The 26,369-nt window shown below is 42.3% G+C and overlaps 1 protein-coding gene across 2 annotated transcripts in view; it reads left to right on the top strand.

Moving 5' to 3' along the window:
• The window catches only part of OXNAD1 (oxidoreductase NAD binding domain containing 1), a 55,750-nt gene that overhangs the window by 11,740 nt on the left and 17,641 nt on the right, over positions 1-26,369 (top strand). For both annotated transcript variants that reach the window (XM_004271929.4, XM_033431990.2), the window contains 3 exons: positions 435-552; positions 864-927; positions 15,976-16,082. In XM_004271929.4, the coding sequence (XP_004271977.1) occupies positions 443-552; positions 864-927; positions 15,976-16,082 (281 nt within the window). In that variant the 5' untranslated portion in view covers positions 435-442. The remainder of the gene's footprint in view (positions 1-434; positions 553-863; positions 928-15,975; positions 16,083-26,369) is intronic.

Raw genomic sequence — 26,369 nt, 5'->3', positions numbered from 1 at the left:
TAGTTGGAGTTTGTTTATTCTCATTGCTGTGAACCTCAGAAAATTTGTCCCTTTCACTTTATCTAACAAGAAATATTAAAGACTTATACGGTGCTCTGGGCAGAATATAATTATTAGGCAGTTATAAAATCTACTGTCCTCTTCTGTAATAGCAGAAGATTAGTCCCATGAGTTTGGTCAGAGATTTTGGAAACTAATAGAGAACAGAAATATTTGAACACCATAATTACATACGTATGTGCTGTGGAGATCAGTTGAATCAGTTGTATGTAGTAGCAGAAATTTTGTCAGGGTGAAGTTAATTGTTTTGCTGTTAGATCAGCTCATAATGTCAGCAACAAAAATCCAAACTCTTCTTCACTGGCCCCTAAGATAGTCTGATATTTCCCTACTTTTCCTTAAAATATTTTAACTTTCAGTTTGTTGTTTCCCAGGAAGCACCATGGCTGTCGTGATTCCTGCGTTGCTGCGAGGCTTTGTGGGGGCCATCTGCGCTCAGGCTGCTTCGAGTAGACTGACACCCAGCGCTTTGCGCCACCTTACTCTAAGCAGGTGAGTTGTCACCTTCAGTGTCATTTGAGGTTGATTTTCAAAAAGACCTGACCTGCTGATGATCATGGGAGGCATATTGTAACATCTTGCTTACACGTGCATGCTGTCAGTGGATCATTAAGCTTTAGTTAGATGTGCAGATTTTCATGGGCCGCTTTCTGGGATCCATGATGTTATATTGTATTGTGGATAGTCATGCTGTTGCTTTCCAGCTACAGGTATGACAGGTATTGGATAGTCACGATAATTACTAGTGTAATTAATTTTCAGGAGGATAATACTTAATAACCTAATTTTACTTTCTATTAAAGCGTAATGAAATCCAAAAGGAAAACTGATCACTTGGAGAGAACTGCAGATGTCGTTCGCCGGGAGGTTTGTATCTTGGGCCAGGGCAGGTTCTCCTCGCTGGCAGGTGGCACGCAGTTAGGACTGGCTTACTGAGAGGGCATTACATGAGCTTGATCCCTGTGAAGACAGTCAGGGCAAGTTTGTTATTTTTCTCTTCAGAACTTTTCTGAACAGGGCATATGACAACTGATTTGAAAAGATGACAGCAAAATACTCAAATTGTTCCCTTTAAACTTGGAATGGATGGATTTTTTCTTTTTAAATAAATAAATTTATTTATTTATTCATTCATTTTTGGCTGTGTTGGGTCTTTGTTGCAGCACGCGGGCTTTCTCTAGTTGTGGTGAGTGGGGGCTACACTTTGTTGCGGTGCGTGGGCTTCTCATTGCGGTGGCTTCTCTTGTTGTGGAGCACAGGCTCTAGGCACGTGGGCTTCAGTAGTTGTGGCACGTGGGCTCAGTAGTTGTGGCTCATGGGCTCTAGAGCGCAGGCTCAGTAGTTGTGGCGCACAGGCTTAGTTGCTCCGTGGCATGTGGGATCTTCCTGGACCAGGGATCGAACCCATGTCCCTGAATTGGCAGGCAGATTCTTAACCACTGCACCACCAGTGAAGTCCTGATGGATTTGTTTTTGATGAAGGAAGTGTAGCAGCAATGGAGGGAGCTATCCTCACAGGCATAAGGTTTAAGGTTTAAGGTTATATTTTAGGGATAGAACTTCTTTTAGAGCCTACATTTTACGAGTAGCTTGCTTTTTCTTTCTTTCTTTCTTTTTTTTTTTTTTGGCACCATGTCTCAAAGTCCTTGTTCTTATCCCTACTTTAGAACAACTTCCTATTTCATCAAAAGGGAGAAAGCACTAACATCTGAGAAAGGAAGGTGGACGAGCTCCTGTTACCCCTTCCCATGTGCAGATATTTTCCTCCATATTCAGACCATAGAAGGGCTAATCCACCAACCCAAAGGGGTGTCGAGGGCTGGGAAATAAAGGATCCTCACCCTTTATCTCTGTGAGTAACCCCATTTTCTTTTAAAAGTGTCAGTTGGATATTTGATTTTGCTTTTGAATGATTCTTCACGTATTTGAAAATACTTAGCTTAGTTTTGTAAGTGTATTTAAACTAACAGTTAGAAAACTATTTCATATAAGGAAGGATTATACACTTCTATAAACATGGTCAGAAATTGCATTGTCGCAGTAGTTTAATTTTTAGTGTTAATAATAGAATATACTTTAATGTAAAAGAGTATTATTTAGGCCCCACCCTCAAGCTTATTCTACTTTCAGAAAATTGCTTTGGGGCCAAGAGTGGTGTGTTTGTGGATTCAGCTTTAAGCCAATGTGTTTTTGAGGAGTTTATGTAAAGTAGTTCAGCATAATAGATTTATGGCTGTGTGGGAAAATATGCTTTTCCCGCTGATGATAAATCTGAAAACGCTTTTTTTTGGTTTGTTCAACACGCAAAAATGCTGACTCTGTAAAAGTGAGATTTGTTAGAATTTTTTTTTTTAAAGTGAAACCTTGCCAGCTTTGAAGAAAAAGCAGTTTATTTAACAGGTTTGGACTGTACTCTCTTCTGTTGTATTTTGAGGCAGGTAGAATTACGAGTTGGGTTTGGCAAGCTTTTCATAAGGAGCCAGATAGTATGTTAGGCTTCCAGGGCCACCCTGTCTCAGTTACAACTACAAAACTCTGCCTTTGTAGTGTGAAGATAGCCCTAGGCAACATGTAAACAGATTGTTGTGGCTGTGTTCCAATAAGACGGCATTCACCAGAACACTCAGATTTGGCCTGTGGGTCGATTGTAATTTGCCAATTCCTGAATTCAAATTTTACAGGACAGAATTTCTGAGACTTCTGAGGGGTTATTTTGAGCCAAGTTTAAGAAAACTGCACAGAAAGTTAATGGAAACTCCAGTAGTGTGATTGAGCAGTTGAGAGTTGTAATGCCTGGAAGTCAGAGAATTACAGGGTAAGTCCAGCCATGGTATCAGCTAGGTGGGAGATTTTCCAGTTGCACCTCCCCTCCTTCTCTGTTTCTCATTTCTGCTCCTCTACCACACAGAATGAGAGTGGGGTGCTGGGGGGTGGAGCTGGATAAGCCAGGTGGTGCCTGGAACCACGTCCTTAGTGGTGTAAGGTCATCAGGGGCTCACCTGCATCCCTCCAGAGTGCAGGTCCTAGCCATGGAACAGGCGCTCAGCTTGGACTTCTGGAAATGACCAGCACCTCTGGTCAGGCCAGACCACTTTCTCCTCTCTTGTCTGCAGACCCTGCCTTCCCTTTGTACGGCTAGCATACCGCACAAAACTCCCCATGCGTCATTTGCCCTTCAGTTCCAGCCTGTGAGGCAGCCTAAGGATAGCTTGGCATCTCCATGTTACAGCAGAGGCAGCAGAGCCTGGGGCCAGAGGGAAGCTCCAGGTCTCTGATTCCTAGGCCAAAGGACCCTGCTGCTTCCTGGAGTGGGTCCAGAATGGAGCTCTCACCCACCCGGAAGTGTCCTTTCTTTACTAGGCCTGGGGTTCCCTCTGGAGAATTTACTGAATGACCATATTATGATGTTAATATCTCTTACTTGGGGCTGTAACTGTAAGCTGTCTGGAGTCCTGCTGATGAGGGAAACTGAGCTCTGAACTGAATGACATTTGACTGTGATGCTGTGGCTAGGACTTACAAAACTATGTTGAATGAAAGTGGCAAGAGTGGGGCTTCCCTGGTGGCGCAGTGGTTGAGAGTCTGCCTGCCGATGCGGGGGACACGAGTTCGTGCCCCGGTCTGGGAAGATCCCACATGGCGCGGAGCGGCTGGGCCTGTGAGCCATGGCCGCTGAGCCTGCGCATCCGGAGCCTGTGCTCTGCAACGGGAGAGGCCGCAGCAGTGAGAGGCCCACGTACCGCAAAAAAAAAAGTGGCAAGAGTGGACATCCTTGTCTTGTTCCTGATCTTGGAGGAAATGCTTTTAGTTTTTCACTGTTGAGTACGTTTGCTGTGGGTTTGTCGTATATGGCCTTTATTATGTTGAGGTAGATTCCCTCTATGCCCACTTTCTGGAGAGTTTTTTATCATAAATAGATGTTGAATTTTATCAAAAGCTTTTTCTGCATCTAATGAGATGATCATATTGTTTTTATTCTTCAGTTTGTTAATATGGTGTATCACACTGATTAATGTGCCTATATTGAAGAATCCTTGCATCCCTGGGATAAATCCCACTTGGTCATGGTTTATGATCCTTTTAATATATTGTTGGATTTGGTTTGCTAATATTTTGTTGAGGATTTCTGCATCTCTATTCATCAGTGATATTGACCTGTAATTTTCTTTTTTTGTGGTATCTTTGTCTGGTTTTGGTAGCAGAGTGATGGTGGCTTCATAGAATGAGTTTGGAAGTGTTTCTTCCTCTGCAGTTTGTTTGGAATAGTTTCAGAAGGATAGGTGTTAACTCTTCCCTATTTTAATTTAATTTAATTTTTTTATTGGCGTATAATTGCTTTACAATGTTGTGTTGGTTTCTGCTGTACAGTGAAGTGAATCAGATATATGTATACATATATCCCCTCCCTCTTGGACCTCTTCTCTAAATATCTGATAGAATTCGCCTGTGAAGCCATCTGGTCCTGGACTTTTGTGTTCTGGAGTTTTTAAATCATAGATTCAATTTCAGTACTTGTAATTGATCTGTTCATATTTTCTGTTTCTTTCTGGTTCAGTCTTGGGAGACTGTACCTTTTTAAGAATTTGTCCATTTCTTCTAGGTTGTCCATTTTATTGGCATGTAGTTGCTTGTAGTAGTCTCATGTGATCCTTTGTATTTCTGTGGTGTCTGTTGTAAATTCTCCTTTTTTGTTTCAAAGTTTGATTTGGGCCCTCTCCCTTTTTTTCTTGATGTGTCTTGCTAAAGGTTTATGAATTTTGTTTATCTTTTCAAAGAAGCAGCTTTTAATTTCATTGATCTTTTCTGTTTTCTTAGTCTCTATTTCATTTATTTCTGCTCTGCTCTTTATGATTTCTTTCCTTCTTGGTGTTTTGTTCTTTCTCTAGTTGCTTTAGGTGTAAGGTTAGGTTGTTTGAGACTTTTCTTGTTTCCTGAGGGAAGCTTGTATTGCTATAAACTTCCCTTTCAGAATGGCTTTTGCTATGTCCCACAGGTTTTGGATCATCATGTTTTTGTTTTCATTTGTGTTTAGGTATTTTTTTATTTCCTCTTTGATTTCTTCAGTGATCTGTTGGTTGTTTAGTAGCATATTGTTTAGCCTCCACATGTTTATGTTTTTTGCAGTTTTTTCTTGTTGATTTCTAATCTCATAGCATTGTGGTTGGAAAAGATACTTGACATGATTTCAGTTTTCTTAAATTTACTGAGGCTTGCTTTGTGGCCCAGCATGTGATCTGTCCTGGAGAATGTTCCATATGCGCTTGAAAAGAATGTGTATTCTGCTTCTTTCAGATGGAATGCTCTGTAGATATCAATTAAGTCCGTCTGGTCTAATGTGTCATTTAAGGCCTGTGTTCCCTTATTGATTTTCTGTCTGGTTGATCTGTCCATTGATGTAAGTGGGGTGTTAAAGTCTCCCACTATTATTATGTGACTGTCAGTTTCTTTTATTTCTGTTAACATTTGCCTTATATATTGAGGTGCTCGTGTGTTGGGTGCATATATATTTACAATTGTTATATCTTCTTCTTGGATTGATCCCTTGATCATTATGTAGTATATTTCTTTGTCTCTTGTAACAGTCTTTATTTAAAAGTCTATTTTGTCTGATATGAATATTGCTACTCCAGCTTTCTTTTGATTTCCATTCGCATGGAATACCTTTCTCCATCCCCTCACTTTCAGTCTGTATGTGTCTCTAGATCTGAAGTGGGTCTCTTGTAGACAGCATATATATGGGCCTTGTTTCTGTATCCATTCAGCCAGTCTATGTCTTTTGATTGGAGCATTTAATCTGTTTACTTTTAAGGTAATTATCCATCTGTATGTTCTTATTGCCATTTTATTAATTTTGGATTTGTTTTATTAGGCCTTTTTTCTTCCTTTCCTCTTTTGTTCTCTTCTCGTGTGATGGATTATCTTTCGTGTTGTTTTCGGATTCCTTTTTCTTTTTCATGTATATATCTATTACAGATTTTTCGTTTGTGGTTACCATAAGGTTTTGATATAGCAGTCTGTATATATACATGATTGTTTTAAATTGCTGGTCTCTTAATTTCAAATGCATTTCATATATCCTGCCCTTGTACTCTCCTCCTCATGATAACTGGTTTTGATACCATATTTGTGTGTGGATGATTTCCTACTCTTACTATATGTTTGCCTTTACCAGTGAGCTTTCCTCTTTCATAATTTTCTTGTTTCTAGTTGTGGCCTTTTCTTTTCCACTTAGAGAAATTCCTGCAGTATTTGTTATAAAGCTGGTTTGGTGGTGCTGAATTCTTTTAGCTTTGCTTGTTTGTAAACTTTTGATTTCTCCGTCAGATCTGATGAAAGCCTTGCTGGGCAGCGTATTCTTGATTGTAGGTTTTTCCCTTTCATCACTTTAAATATATTACATCACTCCCTTCTGGCCTGCGGCATTTCTGCTGAAAAATCAGCTGATAGTCTTATGGGGATTCCCTTGTATCTTATTTGTTGCTTTTCCCTTATTGCTTTTAATATTTTCTCTTTGTCTTTAATTTTTGCCAGTTTGATTACTGTGTGTCTAGGTATGTTCCTCCTTGGGATTAATACTTTTTTAATTGTACTAGTGTACTTCTTTTAGAAGCCTATGCCTTATCCTACAAATGCCTTATGTGTATTGTTGCCTGTTGTTTACAAAGCCCTCGATTAGACAATAAGTTGTTATTTGATTCTCACAGCCACCCTGGTGCTTATCCCCATTGCACAGGTGAGGAAAGTAAGGTTTCAGAGATTTAGATAGGATGACCCTGCTTTCTGTTTGCCTGGGGTAGTCCTGGCTTATAACTCTTCCTCTGGTATAATTGTCAGTAGCACCCCCTTTTCACCTTCACAAGGGCCCTGTTTTGGGTGATAAATTACATTGTTGGCCTAAGTTTAAAGGACTTGTTCAAGTAAATGGAGAACTCAGCCCTTGAACTCAGATCTTTGTTATCAAATTGGTCTTTCTAATATAGCAGAGGATCGTGACACTTGATTTAGACAAAGTTCAATTGAGCAACAAAATGGGAGGTAAATTTCACACAGCCATTTCTCTGTTCCAGATCAAAACTTCACTTAGTATTACCGGGCATAACAAACGTGGGAGTTACTACTGACACAATAAAACCAAATGACTGGGCTTCTGAGTCAGAGACATTTGGGGATCCTGTGAGTCCCATTGCTGGTTATTGAGTGCCGAGAATCTGCTTGACTTTGGGTTTTGCTGAGGCTTGGATTTGAGTGGAATAGGCTGCTTAGTTGGAGAGCTGGATCGTGTTCTGAGTTTAACTCTTAACACTTCTCTGCTAGTCATCACCTGTACATTTGGGAAAGGTTGTGTGCTGGAGCGGCCTTCTTCAAGTTGGGAGGTGGGGGGGCATTTTTTTAATATGGACTGTTTCCCAGCAGTTGGACAGCTAATTTGCTTTGACTGATGGTCAGAGAACCTTTTAGAGATTATCCAGATTGAGATGAACAGTACTTGGCATTCACGGCACTGTCAGCTCTGACAGAGCAGAGAGTGGTGGGGAGACCTCAGGCACCTAGAGGCAGCTGGGGGCTTGTGGGGGGGTGGGCCCCAGTCTCTTGGAGAATCTCCCGGGGGGTGCAGTCTGATGGCCCTGGCAGCTGGCCTCCAGCTCCTCAGGTACCCAGCACCCTGCTGTGAGTGGAGGCCTACGAAGAGGGAAGCCACTGTAGCCACAGAACCTGGCATAGTGCTGACATGACATAGGCACTCAGTACCTGTTTCATTGAGTAGAATAAACAAGTGTTACTCCCACTGTGGACAAAGAATGTCGCCTGCCCATTTCAGTAAACAAAGGATATTGGGGCCATCAAGCCATCAGCCACTGTAGCCACCATCCCCCATGGTGCACACTGAGGGGATTCAGGATGGAGAAAAGCAGGATACTGGCCCTAGATAGCCAAGGTGCATATCAAAGGAATGATTTCAATAAGCTCAGACTCTTGCATCTTCCCATACGTAGAGAAGCACTAAATTCATTAACTCGAGATGTCTGTTTTTTCTTTAATTAGCAGTAATCTTTTTTTTTTTTTGCGGTATGCGGGCCTCCCACTGTTGTGGCCTCTCCTGTCGTGGAGCATGGGCTCCGGACGCGCAGGCCTAGCGGCCGTGGCTCACGGGCCCAGCCACTCCGCGGCATGTGGGATCCTCCCGGACCGGGGCACGAACCCGTGTGCCCCGCATCGGCAGGCGGACTCTCAACCACTGCGCCACCAGGGAAGCCCTAGCAGTAATCTTTTGATGGTCGATTACCTGGGTTTTTGCAGAAACTCCTATATATCCTGGCTCCTCCCTTACCTATTTGGACCAGTATCTCAGAGCTATCTGAGAGGCTGTATCCTAGACTTAAGTCTGCAGTAAGTCCACAGAATAAAGTATAATTCTCAACTTTTAGGTTGTGTATTTTTTTTCACTCGACACCCCTTCTGTGGCTGATTACCTGTACTGCCTTGGAGAGTCCCTTTGTAAAGTAGGGACAGTGATGATATGCAGATAAGGCCTGTGAAAATGAGAACTTCCCTCACCTGGTACTTCTTAACTAGACCCAGAACTTAACTTGTTAGTGTCTAAAATATATAGTGTCATTGCTTTTCACGGACACCCTTTTTTTCAACAAATTAAGTAATCTAAGAGGTGGCTCTTTTCCATTTTTCCCTTAGGGGATCCAATCAAATGAAACAGACATGCATTGAGTGCCTGCTATAACCTAGCCCCATTCCAGGTGTGGGGAATACAGCAGTGCATGAGGCAGGTAAAGCCCCTGAGGTATGTGGGGCTGGTAAACCAGAAATGTCAGATGTGATAAACACTGTGAAGGAAATAAAACAGGGTAATGGGGTCATGGGTGTTGGGAGCGTTATTTCCTATTGGTTTGTAACGTTTGGGCTGAGACTCGAATAAGGAGGAAAGCCAGCCAGCCTAGTGCACAGCATTCCTGGCAGAGGGACTGGAGAGTGCGGAGACTTTGAGGCAGGAACGAGCACCGCGTGTTCAGAGAAGGTGATAGATGAGAGGTAGGAGGGCCCAGGTCATGGAAACTGCTGTGGCCTTGGACAAGGAGTTGGGGTTTTATTCTCAGGGCGACAGAAGGTTTAAAGCAGGGAAATGACGTGTGGTTTACATTGTAAGTGGGTCATCTATTGGCTCGGTAGAGCTCTGGGCTTCTGCGGTGCTTTGACACCAAGTTGGAGGCTACTGACATAGTCCGCGGAGAGATGACGGTGGCTTAGGGTAGCGTGGTGGGTTGTGGGTGGGGCTGATGGGATTCACAGGTGGGGCGGGGGGCGTACAGCTAGTGAGAGGACAGGAGACCAAGAGACTTCTAGTTTGGGATTTGAATCATCGGGGTAGATGATGGTGGTGGCACATATTTACTAAAATAGAGAAGAACAAGTTTGGAGGAGGGGGATAAAGAGCTCAGTTTGGGGATAATCTGGGGTGGGAGGTAGATGGAGTTACAGATGAGACAAGATCAGCCATGAGCTTTGTCACCTCACATCAGCTGTTCAATGTGGGTCATGGCTACATGGAGATTCATTATATTATTTTTACTAGTTTTGTGTATGTTTGATGTTTTCCATAATAAAAAGGAAGAAACTTTGAGAGATAAAAGAGTTCTATGTTGGATGTTTTGTTTGAAATGGAAATTGAAGTCAGCAGTTGGGTATACGAGATTGGAGTTCACTGCTGGAGATGAAAAGTTTAAGCCACATAGAGAGGAGAGGGAGAGGGCCCGGCACTCAGCCTGGGGCATGTCAACATCTAGAGGTCAAGCAGGAGAGGAAGGGCCAGCGGAGGAGATGGGGAAGCAGGGGCTGACCAGGCAGGCGGGCGATCAGCAGGTGTTGGTGAAGCCAGGAGGAAAAGTGTTTCCGGGAGGGAGCAGCCAACCACGTGGAAGTTTGCTGAGAGGCCGTCACTGGATATAGCAGAGTGGATAGTGGGCCACCAGAGTGGCTGGCTTCAGTTCAGTGCATCGCTGAGGGTGAACGCCTGATGGATGTGTTGGGGAGAGGGTGGGAAATAGGGAAGTGGAGCCAGGACCATGTATCCCTCTGAAATTTTTTATGTGGATGGTAGCAGAGAAATGGGGTAACAGCTGGGTTAAGGGAGAGGCTTGTTTTAATTGTTATGTTTTGAGAAGCAGCAAAGCGCAGTGGTCAAGTGCCTGGATTCAAATCTCGGCTTTGCCACTTACTAGCTCTGGGACCTCAGTCTTCTCACATATAAAATGGGGATGATAGCAATACCCACCTCTTCGGGTTGTTGTGACGATGGAATGAATGCTGTACGTGGAGTGGCTAGCCGGTGGTGAGCGCTGTGTGTAGGCGTTTGCTGCCGGTGTCCTTATGTGAGGCGGCAGACCCGAACGCGAGTGTGTTGTCATGGAGACAGGGGAGCGGGGAGTGATGCATGAGAGAGTGAAGGCTTGAGGGGGCAGAGAGCAGACTCAGCCCAGGTGGATGGGTGAGTGTTTGGGAGGAGCAGGGAGAGCACATTGTCACAGCAGGCCGTGGTGTTGACGGCACACACCGTTGAAGAGGTTATACAGTTGACAGAATTGTGTGGTCTTTCCTTGTCAGTAATTTACTTCAGTAAAACCATTTTCTTTTAATCAGATTCCTACTCATCAGATTGGTGTTCAGCCACAGTTAAAATCATGTCTCTGGGCCTTGGTGTCCTTATGTGTAAGATGACACACTATTCTGGATGATGACTACATTTTCCTTCACCTCTGAAATGCTCTGTGCCCCACCTGTGTTTTTGTTTCAGGTCGTCTCTACTACTGACTTTGTCTAAATTTTTAAGCCAGCAAATGAATGAATGGGAGTGAACAGGGGAAGGCGGCCAGGTTTCCCAGAGAAAGGCCCATTTCCTGAACAGAGACTTTTGTAGCAGCAGTAACATCAAAATATCGTCCATAAAACCCTTTCAGTCAGCATGATGGCATTTCCTTTTAGATGCTGACTCTGACAAAGCATTAAAAAAGTGTGCTAGTAAAAGTTGGCAAATGTATTGTTATTTTACTGAACAGTAGAAGAGTCTAGATGTTATTTTATGGAAAACTTCATTTCCTGCCATGTGTTTTAACTTAGGACATGGCTAGTTGAGGTTTCAGTTGTGAAATCTTTTGATCCATTGAGAACAAGTACAAATGTTAAAACATACAGTTTCTCCATCATGTTTTGCTTATTCACTAAAAGTAGAGAAAGAATGGCATATAACCAGAGCCATAATCATGGCTTAATTATATGAAATAGCTTCAGAATAAAATAAAAGACACGGCCTTCAAAAAGATTTTGCTAATGTTTTTAATCCCCATTGCTAGAAATCTTTGTATAGTAAACAGTATTTATATTAAGAAAATAAGGTGTTAAGAGGGAGGCATGTCTTTAAAAATCATGAATTGTGCAAAGGTATTTTGTGTGACCAGTTATAGCAGTTTTGCCCAGATTATTTGGACTAATAGCAACAGGTATGTTGCCTTTTGTATTAATACCAGTAGGCATAAAGCATCTGGGATCATTTTTGGTCATGGGGGCTATCCAGATGAAAACAGAACTTTTTCAATGGGAAGTATAACTTCTTTCCCTTCTTCATTGAATTTATTTGGACATTGGCAGATGATTGTTGAATTCATTTTATGTAGTCTAGCATTTGTTGGTCAAGCATGCTCATGTTTCAGCTGAAATTCTCTGTGCCTTTCCCCACCTCCCCTGTGATTATGAATGTCATTTCCCTGTGACCAGGTGACTCTTTGGGATGTGTTTAAAGCTTATACATATCTAGCTTTTAATGAATCTGACAGATGCCCATTAAACTGTTACAAATGAAATAATCTAGCTCTTGGCTGTGTTTTTGCAGATTATTGTATTGAAAGAAAATAATGACTTTACAAAAACAAATGTTTCTTTTTTGTAAACCTAAAAAAATAAGAGTAATAATGTCATGAGAGTCCTCTGCTGATTATTACTTTGTAATAAGATACTTAAAATAGAGTGTGTGGCAAACAAAGGAAGATTCCTATTCTACTGAAGAAATCCCTGCCTTCCCTGACTTTTCCACAGTTTTGAACATGAATTTAGATTTTCTTTAGTGGTCCCCCACTTGCTTTTTTTTTCTTTTCTTTTCTTTTCTTTTCGTTTTTTTGTTTTTTTGAACAACAAATAACTCCTGAATTTCTACTAACCTTTGTTTTGGAAACCAATTTTAAGTCACTTTAAGTTAGAGTTTTCGTTCATTCTGCAGATATTTACTGAATCTTAACTATGTGTTTGGCCCCATGCTTGAGGCAGGGAAGTGACCTAGATGGAAATTCTATCCAGTACGTGACCTCAGGAGGCTTGTGGTCTGTGTGTGGAAAAGATCTGTTCATGAGTATTTATATTTACATTAAATGTGCTAAGTATGATAAGACAGGCGGAAAAATTTTATTGGCAGAGTTGAGAGGATGGAGAGGAGAGGGAGGACCTGGGTGAGGGGTGGTGTTTGAGCAGGGCCCGGGGGCCTGGGTAGGAGGGTGACAGGACTGAGGGCGGGTGCCTGCCCAGAGACCTCAGCAGGGCTTTGAGAGGGAGGCAGGTGTCAGTTGCCTTTAAGGACTGGCAAGTCGTCCAGTTTGGCTGGTAAACCAGGAGGAGCTCAGGCTGGCATGAGTTACCAAGGCCTCTGAGCATTTTGTTTGTAGTTGAGAGTTAGGGAGACCTTGGAGGGTTTTGAGCTGGTGAGTAACTCGGTGAGGTCAGAACATGAGGAATATTCGCCTGTTGTCTGTTTTGAGAGAGATAAGAAGGAGGCTGAGGCAGAAACTCAAGCGAGAAGAGCAGAGTTCTTGGCTTAGGATGGTGGTGGGCGAGCAAGGGGAGGAAGAGGCGTGAGCTGAATTCGTGGAACTGGCCTGTGTTAGCGATGAACCAAGACTGTGTGCGCAGGTACCAGTAGATCATGGATTTGACTTACTGACTCCAAGGTCGATCCAGAATTGAAACCTTGGCCTGAAACCTTGGTCGTGAAAGGCGGCTGCTTTTGCGGGGCCCTCTGAGGGCAGGAGCAGCCTTCTCCACCTCTGCGCCTCCAGCGCCAGGCACCAAGTTCAAGAAAGGTTTGTGGAAGGAATGAATATGCTGGGTTTAGTTGTGCACATCAGTGCGTTTGCCATTGGATCAGGACTTTCAGGTGGTCAAGGGCCAAGCAGACCTGGGTGTGAATCCCGACACGGCCATTCCTGAGTGATCTGGAGCAAGTTACTGAACCTTTCCACTTCCTCATCTGCAGAATGGAGGGTAACAATACTGTCTCTCGGGATAGAATATGGTTATTCATATTAGCTGAATGAATTAATGCACATAAAACATTTAGCTCAGCACCTGGCGTACACCTGAGATAAATGCTCCTCAGACGTTGGCTGTTTTTACAGGGGCATGTAGATGTGAGCCTGTGATTGGCAGAGAAGTAACAGTGAATTGGGGTGGAGGGTTGTAGCTTTGGGAGTGCTTGAGGGCCTCAGCCCGGAGGTGAAGAGGGCGCAGGAGTGAGGCAGCTCAGAGGAAGCGCCTGGTAAGGAAGTGGGAGGAGGGGCGGAGAAGGGGCAGGAGGACCAGGTCAGAGAGGCAGGAGGGGGTCGGGAGAGTTCAGTGTCAGCCGTCCCAGGCAAGGAGGGTGCTTCAGGATGGAAAGGAAGTAGGAAGCATCAAATTCAGAGAGACCAGGGACGCTTGGAAGGGAGGCTGAGAACTGGGACTGGATGTTGAGTTTGGTTGTTCGTCAAGACATCCACCAAGCTTGGGAGAAGTCACAGGAGAGCAGAAGCCAGGTTTCCCATGGGTGCAGAGAGCATCAAGGGAGCAGGGAAGGTTCTGTTGGATGAAGAAGTATAAGTAGAGGCCACTGTTAAAGGCAAGATTTCCAGAATAGCTTTTAAAGACGGTATGGCTTTTAGGTTTGTTCTAGCAAAACAATGAATAGGCTGTGGTACCAAGACCACCATGCTTTATAGTGTGTACTCTTGTCCATGAGAACAGCTCCCCGGGGTGTGCGGCGCTTGGTCTGCGAGTCCCTGCATGGCGGCACTGGTGAGGTGGCATGTGCGATCGTAAATGGATAAAGTGTGAGATTTCTTGTAATAATGAATAAATACTGATAAATTCATTATAATTAATGCAATAAGATACATAAAAACAGACACTTAAGGAGCACTTACTGTGGGCCAGCAGCGTTATGTGTGCTTTGCATATGTTGTCTCCTTTAATCTTCCCACCAACTCTGTGAGGTACAGGTGCTGTTATTCTCATCTCCCAGCTGAGGCGGCCTAGGGTCACACGTGTGGCCAGGGTCACACAGCTGGTAAGTGGTGGCACCAGGCTTCAATACCAAGCAGTCTAGCTGTAGAGCCTGTGCTGTTAAAAGCCGTACTCTGCTGCTTCCTCTTTGCTGCTGAATTGTTGAGGATGAGCAGTTAGCATTAGACATCATGTCTGATGAGTCAGGGGGTCTAGAGGAGCAGGTTGAACCTGGAGGAGAGGCTGGTGGGAGCTGGTGAAGCAGCGTTTCATGCAGGGCGGGGGTGGGGCCAGGCTCAGAGGCTCCAGAGGGGATATTCACCCCACTTGCTCTCAGGGAGAGGAGGAGAGAGAGGACTGGCAAAAATACAGAGAAAGAGAGGCAGGGGATTTTACAGGAGCAAGAGAAAGGGAGAACATTTTAAGAGGTTTGTTGAGGTGGCGAGGGAGACCATCATCATCTGGAGAATTTTGCCGTGGATTTTTAAGAATTGTCTCCCACTGATAGTTTGACTTGACTTGGTCCTATTGGAAAAAAGGGGCTAGGGGAGCTAGCATTAGGGTGGGAGGCTCACTGACCTCGACAGATTCCCAAGGCGCCCCCTAATGGAGCTGTGAAGGTAACACAGTCAAGGAGAAGGACTGTGTTTGGTCACCTGCTACTGATTTGATTTGCTGCCAGAAGTGGAGCTGAAGGGCAGTAGGTGGAGGAAAGAGTCATATTGTCTTTTCAGCCCTGTTGTGAAGAAATCCCAGGTTTGGGAGGAAGAGAAACCCACAGGCGGAAGAAACAAGGAATGTAGGAAGTAGAGGCATTTGGAATTTGAGGGGTGTTGGAGGCATGGATGTCACTGAACTGAAGAGTACCTGACTCAGACCTTTTTAGGATTTTCTGGAAATCAGATACATCGTTTAAAATAGTGTTTGTCCAACGATCTGTGGCAAAGGGCTGTTTTTGTTGTTTGAAGGTTGTGAACTCTTTATATCTTGTAAAATATAATAAACAATGAATTAGAAAAAATAAATGAAGAAAACAAAGGCACAAGGAGTACAAACCCAATTTGTTGTCTGTCATTAGATTAAACAGGCACACAACTTACTCTGTGAAAATTGCTTAAAATAAAAAAAAGTTTCTAAGTGCTTGGCTTTTAATTTCTGAAGTCAGCTTGGCGTGGGCTTCTGGAGGGCTCAGAACAAACACAGGCTTGTGGCTGACGGTGGGTCTCATTTACGTGCATAGCGCTGACAGAGCAGTCAGGCTCCAGGCAGGGCTGCATGGGGCTCCGGTGCCCCGGCTCTTCCCCAGAGCACCCAGCCTCGTGCGTGGCACACACTGCACGCTCCACAAATACACGCTTGTTAAACGGTCCCTCTCAGAGGTGAGTTTTGTATGCAGAATAAAATTCTCCCAAAATAATTAAAATTTGTTCACCTGGTGGTAGGCAGAATTCTAAAGCAAAGTGTGCTTTACTTTGTTTTGCAATTTTCAAAACCCACATCTTTGTAGATTTTTAAAAAAACCCAAAAACCTACCTAGCAGAAAGCCACAGTTTGTTCCTGAGTTGTGTGCACCTAACCTCAGCCACTGTGGTCTTTTGGCTCCAGGTGGTGTCAGCAGCTAAGGTGTGTGGAGCAGCTGATGAGTCCCCATCTGTGAAGAGGCTCCGCCTGCTTGTAGCTGATAAAGACTTTTCTTTTAAAGCCGGCCAGTGGTAAGTGGCTTTTCTGTTTCCTAAGTGTGTGTGTGTTCAAGGTGCCATCAGATACAAGAGCTTGTTTTTCCTTCTGGAAAGGACTTCTATGGCTACTGTTTCTGCCAGGGAGTAGGAATTCTAGAGCGTCTCCATTCGGCCTGAGCCTCTTTTTGGCATGGAGAATCTGATTCATTTCCTATCCTCAGCTCACCTTGGTTTTGAGCACATGACCCTCTCAGTCATAGATGAAAATTGCTGCCTTGAGTTTTCCAGATTGAAACAAAGCAGCTAGTTGTGGTCCGAGGACCTGACAACTCTGATAATTACATTCTGCAGGAATGGCTGCTAATAGAATGCACTGCAATAATCTAATCTGCTTCAGTTATGTGTTGCTGGGGGTTGATACACATTTTTAAAATTTTTATTTTATTTTTTATATAACAGGTTTTTATTAGTTATCTATTTTATTCATATTGGTGTATATATGTCAATCCCAGTCTCCCAGTTCATCCCCTCCTCCCTCCCTTGTTGTCTGCATCGTTTGTTCTCTACATCTATGTCTCTATTTCTGCCTTGCAGAATAGTTCTGTACCATTTTTCTGTACCATCTGTACCATTTTTCTAGATTCCACATATATGCGTTAATATACAATATTTGTTTTTCTCTTTCTGACTGACTTCACTCTGTATGACAGTCTCTACATCCATCCACATTTCTACAAATGATCCAATTTCATTCCTTTTTTATGGCTGAGTAATATTCCATTGTATAACTGTACCACATCTTCTTTATCCATTCGTCTGTTGATACGCATTTAGGTTGCTTCCATGTCTTGGCTATTGTAAATAGTGCTGCAAGGAACATTGAAGTGCATGTGTCTTTTTGAATTATGGTTTTCTCTGGGTATATGCCTGGTAGTGGGACTGCTGGGTCATATGGTAATTCTATTTTTAGTTTTTTAAGGAACCTCTATACTGTTCTCCATAGTGGCTGTATCAATTTACATTCCCACCAACAGTGCAAGAGGGTTCCCTTTTCTCCACACCCTCTCCAGCATTTGTTCTTTGTAGATTTTCTGATGATGCCCATTCTAACTGGTGTGAGGTGATACCTCACTGTGGTTTTGATTTGCCTTTCTCTAATGATTAGTGATGTTGAGCAGCTTTTCATGTGCCTCTTGGCCATCTGTATGTCTTCTTTGGAGAAATGTCTATTTAGGTCTTCTGCCCATTTTTGCATTGGGTTGTTTGCTTTTTTAATATTGAGCTGCATGAGCTGTTTACATGTTTTGGAGATTAATTCTTCCTCCATTGATTCGTTTGCAAATATTTTCTCCCATTCTGAGGGTCGTCTTTTTGTCTTGTTTATAGGTTCCTTTGCTGTGCAAAAGCTTTTAAGTTTCATTAGGTCCCATTTGTTTATTTTTGTTTTTATTTCCATTACTCTAGGATGTGGGTCAAAAAAGATCTTGCTGCGATTTATGTCAGAGTGTTCTTCCTATATTTTCCTCTGAGAGTTTTATAATGTCTCGTCTTACATTTAGGTCTTTAATCCATTTTGAGTTTATTTTTGTGTATGGTGTTAGGGAGTGTTCTAATTTCATTCTTTTACATGTAGCTGTCCAGTTTTCCCAGCACCACTTATTGAAGAGACTGTCTTTTCTCCATTGCATATCCTTGCCTCCTTTGTCATAGATTAGTTGACCGTAGATATGTGGGTTTATCTCTGGGCTTTCTATCCTGTTCCATTGGTCTGTATTTCTGTTTTTGTGCAAGTACTATGTTGTCTTGATTACTGTAGTTTTGTAGTAGAGTCTGAAGTCAGGGAGCCTGATTCCTCCAGCTCCATTTTTTTCCCTCAAGATTCCTTTGGCTATTTGGGGTCTTTTGTGTTTCTGTACAAATTTTAAGATTTTTTTTTTGTAGTTCTGTAAAAAATGCCATTGGTAATTTGATAAGGATTGCATCAAATCTGTAGATTGCTTTGGGTAGTGGAGTCATTTTCACAATATTGATTCTTCCAATCCAAGAACATGGTATATCTCTCCATCTGTTTGTGTCATCTTTGATTTCTTTCATCAGTGTTTTATAGTTTTCTGAGTACAGGTCTTTTACCTCCTTAGGTAGGTTTATTCCTAGGTATTTTGTTCTTTTTGTTGCAATGGTGAATGGGATTGTTTCCTTAATTTTTCTTTCTGATCTTTCATTGTTAGTGTATAGGAATGCCAGAAATTTCTGTGCATTAATTTTATATCCTGCAACTTTACCAAATTCATTGATTAGCTCTAGTAGTTTGCTGGTGGCATCTTTAGGATTAACTATGTATAGTATCATGTCATCTGCAAACAGTGACAGTTTTGCTTCTTCTTTTCCAATTTGTGTTCCTTTTATTTCTTTTTCTTCTCTGATTGCCGTGGCTAGGACTTCCAAAACTGTGTTGAATAATAGTGGCGAGAGTGGACATCCTTGTCTTGTTCCTGATCTTAGAAGAAATGCTTTCAGTTTTTCACCATTGAGAATGATGTTTGCTATGGGTTTGTTATATATGGCCTTTATCATGTTGAGGAAGGTTCCCTCTGTGCCTACTTTCTGGAGAGTTTTTTTATCATAAATGGGTGTTGCATTTTGTCAAAAGCTTTTTCTGCATCTATGGAGATGATCATATTCAGTGATCTCTTGGTTATTTAGTAATGTATTGTTTAGCCTCCATGTGTTTGTGTTTTTTACGTTTTTTGCCCCTGTAATTGATTTCTAATCTCATAGCATTGTGGTCAGAAAAGATGCTTGATACGATTTCAGTTTTCTTAAATTTACTGAGGCTTGGTTTGTGATCTAAGATGTGATCTATCCTGGAGAATGTTCTGTGTACACTTGAGAAGAAAGTGTAATCTGCTGTTTTCGGTTGGAATGTCCTATAAATATCAAATCTATCTGGTCTGTTGTGTCACTTAAAGCTTGTGTTTCCTTATTAATTTTCTGTTTGGATGATCTGTCCATTGGTGTAAGTGAGGTGTTAAAGTCGTCCCCCACTATTATTGTGTTACTGTTGATTTCCTCTTTTACAGCTGTTAGCATTTGCCTTACGTATTGAGGTGTTCCTATGTTGGGTGCATATATATTTATAATCATTATAGCTTCTTCTTGGATTGATCCCTTCATCATTATGTAGTGTCCTTTCTTGTCTCTTGTAACATTCTTTAAAGTCTGTTTTATCTGATATGAGTATTGCTACTCCAGTTTTCTTTTGATTTCCATTTGCATGTAATATCTTTTTCCATCCCCTCACTTTCAGTCTGTATGTGTCCCTAGGTCTGAAGTGGCTCTCTTGTAGACAGCATACCTATGGAGGTTTTTTTTTTTGTATCCATTCAGCGAGCCTGTGTCTTTTGGTTGGAGCATTTAATCCATTCACATTTGAGGTGATTATCAATATGTATGTTCCTATTACTATTTTCTTAATTGTTTTGGGTTTGTTTTTGTAGATCCTTTTCTTTTGTGTTTCCCACTTAGAGAAGTTCCTTTAGCATTTGTTGTAGAGCTGGTTTGGTGGTGCTGAATTCTCTTAGCTTTTGCTTTTCTGTAAAGCTTTTGACTTCTCCATTGAATCTGAATGAGATCCTTGCCAGGTAGAGTAATCTTGGTTGTAGGTTCTTCCCTTTCATCACTTTAAATATACCGTGCCACTCTTCTGGCTTGTAGAGTTTCTGCTGAGAGATCAGCTGTTAACCTCATGGGAGTTCCCTTGTGTGTTATTTGACATTTTTTCCCTTGTTGCTTTTTTTTAAAAATAAATTTATTTATCTATTTATTTATTTTGGCTTGCATTGCGTCTTCATTGCTGCATGCCGACTTTCTCTAGTTGTGGTGAGCTGGGGTTCTTCTTCATGGCGGTGCACAGGCTTCTCACTGCGCTGGCTTCTCTTGTTGCAGAGCATGGGCTCTAGGCACTTGGGCTTCAGTAGTTGTGGCTCGCAGGCTCTAGAGTGCAGGCTCAGTAGCTGTGGCACGAGCTTAGTTGCTCTGCAGCATGTGGGATCTTTCCGGACCAGGGCTCAAACCCACGTCCCCTGCATTGGCAGGCGGATTCTCAACCACTGTGCCAGCAGGAAAGCCCCTCCCTTTTTTCTTTTAATAATTTTTCTTTGTCTTTAATTTTTGTCAGTTTGATTACTATGTGTCTTGGCATGTCTGTCCTTGGTTTATCCTGCCTGTGACTCTCTGTGCTTCCCGGACTTGAGTGGCTATTTCCTTTCCCATGTTAGGAAAGTTTTTGTGTATAATCTCTTCAAATATTTTCTCGGGTCCTTTCTCTCTCTCTTCTTCTTCTGGGACCCGTATAATGCGAATGTTGGTATGTTTAATGTTGTCCCAGAGGTCTCTTAGGCTCTCTTCATTTCTTTTCATTCTCTTTTCTTTATTCTGCTCTGTGGCAGTGAATTCCACCATTCTGTCTTCCAGGTCACTTATCCTTTTTTCTGCCTCAGTTATTCTATTGATTCCTTCTAGTGTATTTTTCATTTCAGTTATTGTATTGTTCATCTCTATTTGTTTGTTCTTTAATTCTTCTAGGTATTTGTTCTTTAATTCTTCTAGGTCTTTGTCAAACGTTTCTTGCATCTTCTTGATCTTTGCCTGCATTCTTTTTCCAAGGTCCTGGATCATCTTCACTATCTTTATTCTGAGTTCTTTTTCTGGAAGGTTGCCTATCTCCACTTCATTTAGTTGTTTTTCTGGGGTTTTATCTTGTTGCTTCATCTGGTACATCTCTGCATTTTCATCTTGTCTATCTTTCTGTTAATGTGGTTTTCATTCCACAGGCTGCAGAATTGTAGTTCTTGCTTCTGCTGTCTGTCTTCTGGTGGATGAGGCTATCTAAGAGACTTGTGCAAGCTTCCTGATGGGAGGGACTGGTGGTGGGTATAGCTGGGAGTTGCTCTGGTGGGTAGAGCTCAGTAAAACTTTAATCCGATTGTCTGCTGATGGGTGGGGTGGGGTTCCCTCCCTGTTGGTTGTTTGGCCTGAGGCGACCCAGCACTGGAGCCTACCTGGCTCTTTGGTGGGGCTAATGGTGGACTTTGGGAGGGCTCATGCCAAGGAGTACTTCCCAGAACTTCTTGAGTTTTCCAGATTGAAACAGCAGCTAGCTGTGGTCTGAGGACCTGACAACTCTGATTACGTTCTGCAGGAATGGTTGCTAATAGATTGCACTGCAGTAATCTAACGTGCTTCAGTTTTGTGTTGCTGGGGGGTTGATCCATTTTTAAAAATCAGTCTTCTTTATGTCAAATGCAGAGTAAACACAGCAGTCTGAAACTGGTTGTTCTAACGAGGTGTGTCACAGAGCTGCCCACCCTCTTGCCTGAATTCCTGTATCCCTCATAACTTGTCTGGGTTGAGTTGAAATATTTTGCTGAATTTATTATCAGGATCCCCCATGGGGCCCAGCCCACATCACACTCTGGACTCTGAGAGCTGGTCAGTACGCTGACAGTGTAACAGCCCAGCTGTCCCACTGTTCCCGCAAATGGCCTCACTGCGCTGGGATTCAAGTTGAATTGTAAATAAAGCAACTTGTATTTCCTTAGGAAAGGTGTGCTTGGGTGTCTGTTTCCTTTATTTAAATAAAGCATTCATTTCTAAATGAATTTCTGGCATGTCAGTCTTGGTTGTCTTTCTTAGGAGTCACTTGACTAATTTTGGCAGTCCATCTGGAAATGTGGTTTTGTTAGAAGGAGGATGTGTGATAATAGCAAATGTGATAATAGCAAGAGTTAGCAGTCTTGTGTTAATAGTTTGCCTTTGAATTTAGAACTAGAAAACAAGATGCTGATTGCAATAATTTGCGTTTGTGAAGCAATTTACTGCAATCTTTGCACATGTTCAGTGATACATATTAAGTGAATTTGGGCTGTTTTAGGGGGGAGGGCAGCGTTTTTACCCTTCCAAACTAGTTTAGCAGTTATTACATTGAAAGTGCAAACTTTAATTGTAATGATCTATCTTTCCACATTTCCCTTCTGGGGAAGTGTTTGTGTCCTGTGCACACAATTATCTCCCTGCCTCCAACTCAGAGTTGTGCCAAGACTCTGACCCCAGCGTCCTGATTAGAAAAAGCCTGTGCCTTCGTCACACTGCTGCTCCCATGGCGTGTGTGTGAGTGTGTTGGCACTTGCAAACTGTAAGTTTGCAAACTGTTATCTGATAAGAAAAATGTCATCCTTCCCTGGTGATATACATAGAAATAGGGTCTCCCTGTGAGCCTCAAGATAAAATCACTCAGGGTGGGTGTTACATGCACCGTATCAGTGAATGGATTTGGTAATATCACCAGTGTTGGGTCTGTCCCCCTGGGCGGCTGTATCATAGCGTCACACGCCTTGTGCTCTGCAGACTGCCTGGCCCAAAGGCTTGCTTTTCTACCTGCTGGCTCTGTGATATGGGCGGCTTTCTTCTTGCTCTGAGCTTCCGTTTCCATGTCTTTAAACAGGGAATAGTAATATTTTTGTGTCTTGGGGTATGTCGGGCAGAGTTTGTTTTGTTTTTTTGTTGTAGCCAGTGTTTCACAGTCAGTTAGATCATCTGTGTTGGTGAGGCCCAAGGGACAGATTGTAACTCTTAGCTCCTCTGCCAGTTCCCCTGCAGTGAGGCTATTGTTGGAAGAGCAGCAGACCTGCGAGGAGTGGGCCAGTGCACAGCTCCACTCCCTGTGATGCTGTCCCTTGTGTGCAGTCAGTGTGTGCTCCGCACCTGGGCTGTGCACAGAACGCACCCAGGCGAGCAAGGCCCAGGCGTTTTTTGGAGAGAGAAAGGTGTGTCTCTGACTTCGTACAAGATAACACAAGGTTTTATGCTTGCAAGTGACTGGGCTGTACTAAGAGAGGAGGACACTGAGAAGAAAGTGATTAGAGGAGCAAGATTAGAGAAATAGGACTCTTCCCCCCCCCCCCCCCCCCCCCGCCCCCGCCACCCGCTGGCAGGGCAGCTGCGCTGTAGACGTATATAGAGACGGCCTCACAGCCCTGACTCGCAGGGCCACGCTGAGGTAGTGCTGCGTTCCTTGGCATCTTTGTTCAGATGGTGTCCTCCTCCAGTGCTTGACTGATGAGCACTGTCTTTCAGGACTCCTCAGTGAAGTCCTTCCTAATTCCTCCACCCCTAGTGGAATTGACTACTTCTTCCTCGCCTCCCCTCCCCACGTCCCACCCCCCAAGCAAGTTTTTTTTTTTTAAGTAAAGCAGCAGCTTTATTAGTTATTTGCCTGAGAAAATCAGGATCACATATGTTGGAGCTAAGAAGAAACCTATACTAAGTACAGGTACTTCCAGACAGATCTCAAATGATGAGCGTTTTCTCTCTGCCAAGCAGAGTTTTTCATAGCCCCATTAATCGTGTTTATTTGTTAATTTTCCTCCCACTTGGGAGTTTTTTGAGGGCAGGAACCAAGACATACTTGCATCTTTACCTGCAACACCAACCCCAGTGCCTGTTCATGGTGGGCAGATGCCGTCTGTCGCGTTTGCCGAGTACGGTAGCTGACGGCTAAAGCATTGTCGTTCGGCTGTGGTTTGTGTGCCTGCTCTGTGCTGGGCCCTGGGGCAGGATGGGGCTGCCTGGTGTGTCACATTGGATGTGGATATGTGCGCTTCACTACAGAATTAGGTCTTTTCTCTCCGCTCTTCACGTACTCACTCATCTGGTTGCTGATCCTGCAGAGGGCATTTTTAAAGGGGTGCATGTGCGCGCGCTTGTGTGTTTAAAACTTAATTCTTTCTTAGAAAGATGTTTTATTAAATACGTATTGTACATATTTTCTTAAGTCCATTCAGATGAGGTTCTTCTGTAGCATTTCATGAAGGAGTCCTTTTAAAGGCAAAGGGTTTCCAGAGTTACTAGAGAAGAGGGACACCTGAGAGAAAGGTCTTTATCAACATCAAGCAGCAGAGGGTGCTATAGTTCAGGAGATAAAGCAGCAAAAGTAGCTCAGAGATTAATTTTTTTAAACACAGAAGCTATGGAGATGCCATTTACCTCTTCTCTGAAAGCATATAGCAACTGTGTTAATAAATGTTAGCTATAGTCTTTTAAAATTTGTATCTTGTCTGAAATGGAAGGGGAATTAGAATATTCATGGGAAAGAAGGAAGTGAATAAATGCGAAAACAGCCTGGGGACCTTTTCTGGAGCACTTCCAGTCCAGAACTGGTTTTCTAAGACTATAAAAAAATGGCCAGATATCTAAGGCCAGAGATGAGAAGAGAACATCTTTTAAGGCCATACATAGATCAAATCAGGAGAGAACGTCAAGTGCTTTTCGTGTAAGCCTGCTGGTAGGGAAGCAACTGGAGGGAAATGATACTATTGCTTTTTTTTAATACTATTGCTCTTTGATGGCTGAGAAGCAGCTATATTGGATATTTGAGTTTTCTGGACATGGAGATGAGAATTTCCTGTGGTCCCAGTTTCTAAAGAGTTTCCCTTTCCTTGGTATGTGACTAGATTTGTTGCATTTCCTAGAATCACCCCCCCAGCCCCCCCCCCAAAAAAGTTTCTGTGGCATAGAATTCAATTCAGTAGAAGAACTCACAAGAGTTCTCGACTACAGGAGAATGGTTAGAAGAGAAGAAGGAAAATGAGACTCTTGGAACTTAGGAGCCCGCATCAGCCTGTTTAGTTTTTCAAATGCCAGTGAGAGAGTGTTTATTGCCACTTTTTTCCCCACACTTTTTAAAAACTTTTATTGAGATATACTTTACATATCATAAAATTCACTCATTTAAAGTGTACAATTCAGTGATTTCTAGTATATTCACAGAACTACAGTGATCAATCAGCCCAGACAAATTTTAGAACGTTCTCATCATCCCAGAAAAAAACTCTGCACTAATTATCATTCAGTCCCCATCCTCACCCTCTTAGGCAACCACTGTTCTACTTTCTGTCTTTGCAGATTTGCCTCTTCTGGACATTTAATATCAATAGAAATATATAATATGTGATCTTTTTTTGTGACTGGTTTCTTTAACTTAACATAATTTTGTTGTTCATCGATGTGGTGGCATGTGATCAGTATTTAATTCCGTCGTGTGGATGTACCACATTTTGTTTATGCCTTCATCAGTTGATGAATGTTTAGATTATTTTGAAACTTTTAGACTATTATCAATAATGCTGCTGTGAACATTCATGTACATGCTTTTGAGTGGACATACATATTTTTTTCTCTTCGGTATATACCTAGGAGTGGAATTGCTGGTCACATATGTTTAACATTTTCAGGCACTGCCAAATTGTTTTCTAAAGTGGCAAGACCATTTTACATTCCCATCAGCGATGTGTAAGGGTTCTGATTTCTCTGATCCTTGATATTGTCTTTTTGATTAGCCATCCATCCAAGTGAGTGTGAAGTGATAGCCCATTGTGATTTTGATTTGCCTTTCCCTAATAACTAATGATGTTGAGGATTTTTCATGTACTTATTAACCATTTGTATATCTTCTTTGGAGAAACGTTTGTACAAATCCTTTGCCCATTTTTTACTTGAGTTGTCTTTTTATTACTGACTTGTTAAGAGTTCTTTATATAACGTGTATCCAAGTCCCTTATTAGATACATGATTTGAAAATATTTTCTCCCATTCTGAGGGTCATCTTTTTCTTGATGGTATCATTTGTGGCACAAAGTTTTTCATTGTATGCAGTCTAGTTTCTCCATTTTTTCTTTGACCTTTGTGTTTTAGTGTCATTTCTAAGTATCTGTTGCCATGAAGAGTTACTCCTGTGTAAGTCTTCTAAGAGTTTATAATTTTAGCTTTTATATTTAAGTCTGTGATCTGAGTTAAAGTTTGTATATGGTGTGAGGTAGGGGTCCAACTTTATTCTTTTTGTGTGGCTATTCAGTTGTCCCGGCACCACTTGTTGTTTGTTTGTTTTAATTGAAGTATAGTTGATTTACAATGTTGTGTTAGTTTCAGGTGTACAGCAAAGTGATTCAGTTATTTATATATGTGTGTGTGTGTGTGTGTATATATATTCTTTTTCAGGTTCTTTTCCCTTATAGATTACTACAAAACCAGCATGACTTGTTGAAAAGACTATTCTTTTGCCATTGAATTGTGTTGGTATTGTTGTTGAAAATCAGTTGACCATAAATCTAAGAGTTTATTTCTGGATTCTCAGTTCTTTGCCATTGATATATATGCCTCTCCTTACACCAGTACACAGTGTCCTCATTACTGTAGATTTATAATAAGTTTTGAAATCAGAAGGTATGAATCCTCCAAATTTATTCTTCTGTGATTCTGGGTTCC

This window comes from Orcinus orca, chromosome 5 (assembly GCF_937001465.1).
Source record: "Orcinus orca chromosome 5, mOrcOrc1.1, whole genome shotgun sequence".
Taxonomy (NCBI): Eukaryota; Metazoa; Chordata; class Mammalia; order Artiodactyla; family Delphinidae; genus Orcinus; species Orcinus orca.
Note: the sequence above shows the minus strand (reverse complement) of the source record. Positions and strands in the feature narration are given on the sequence as shown.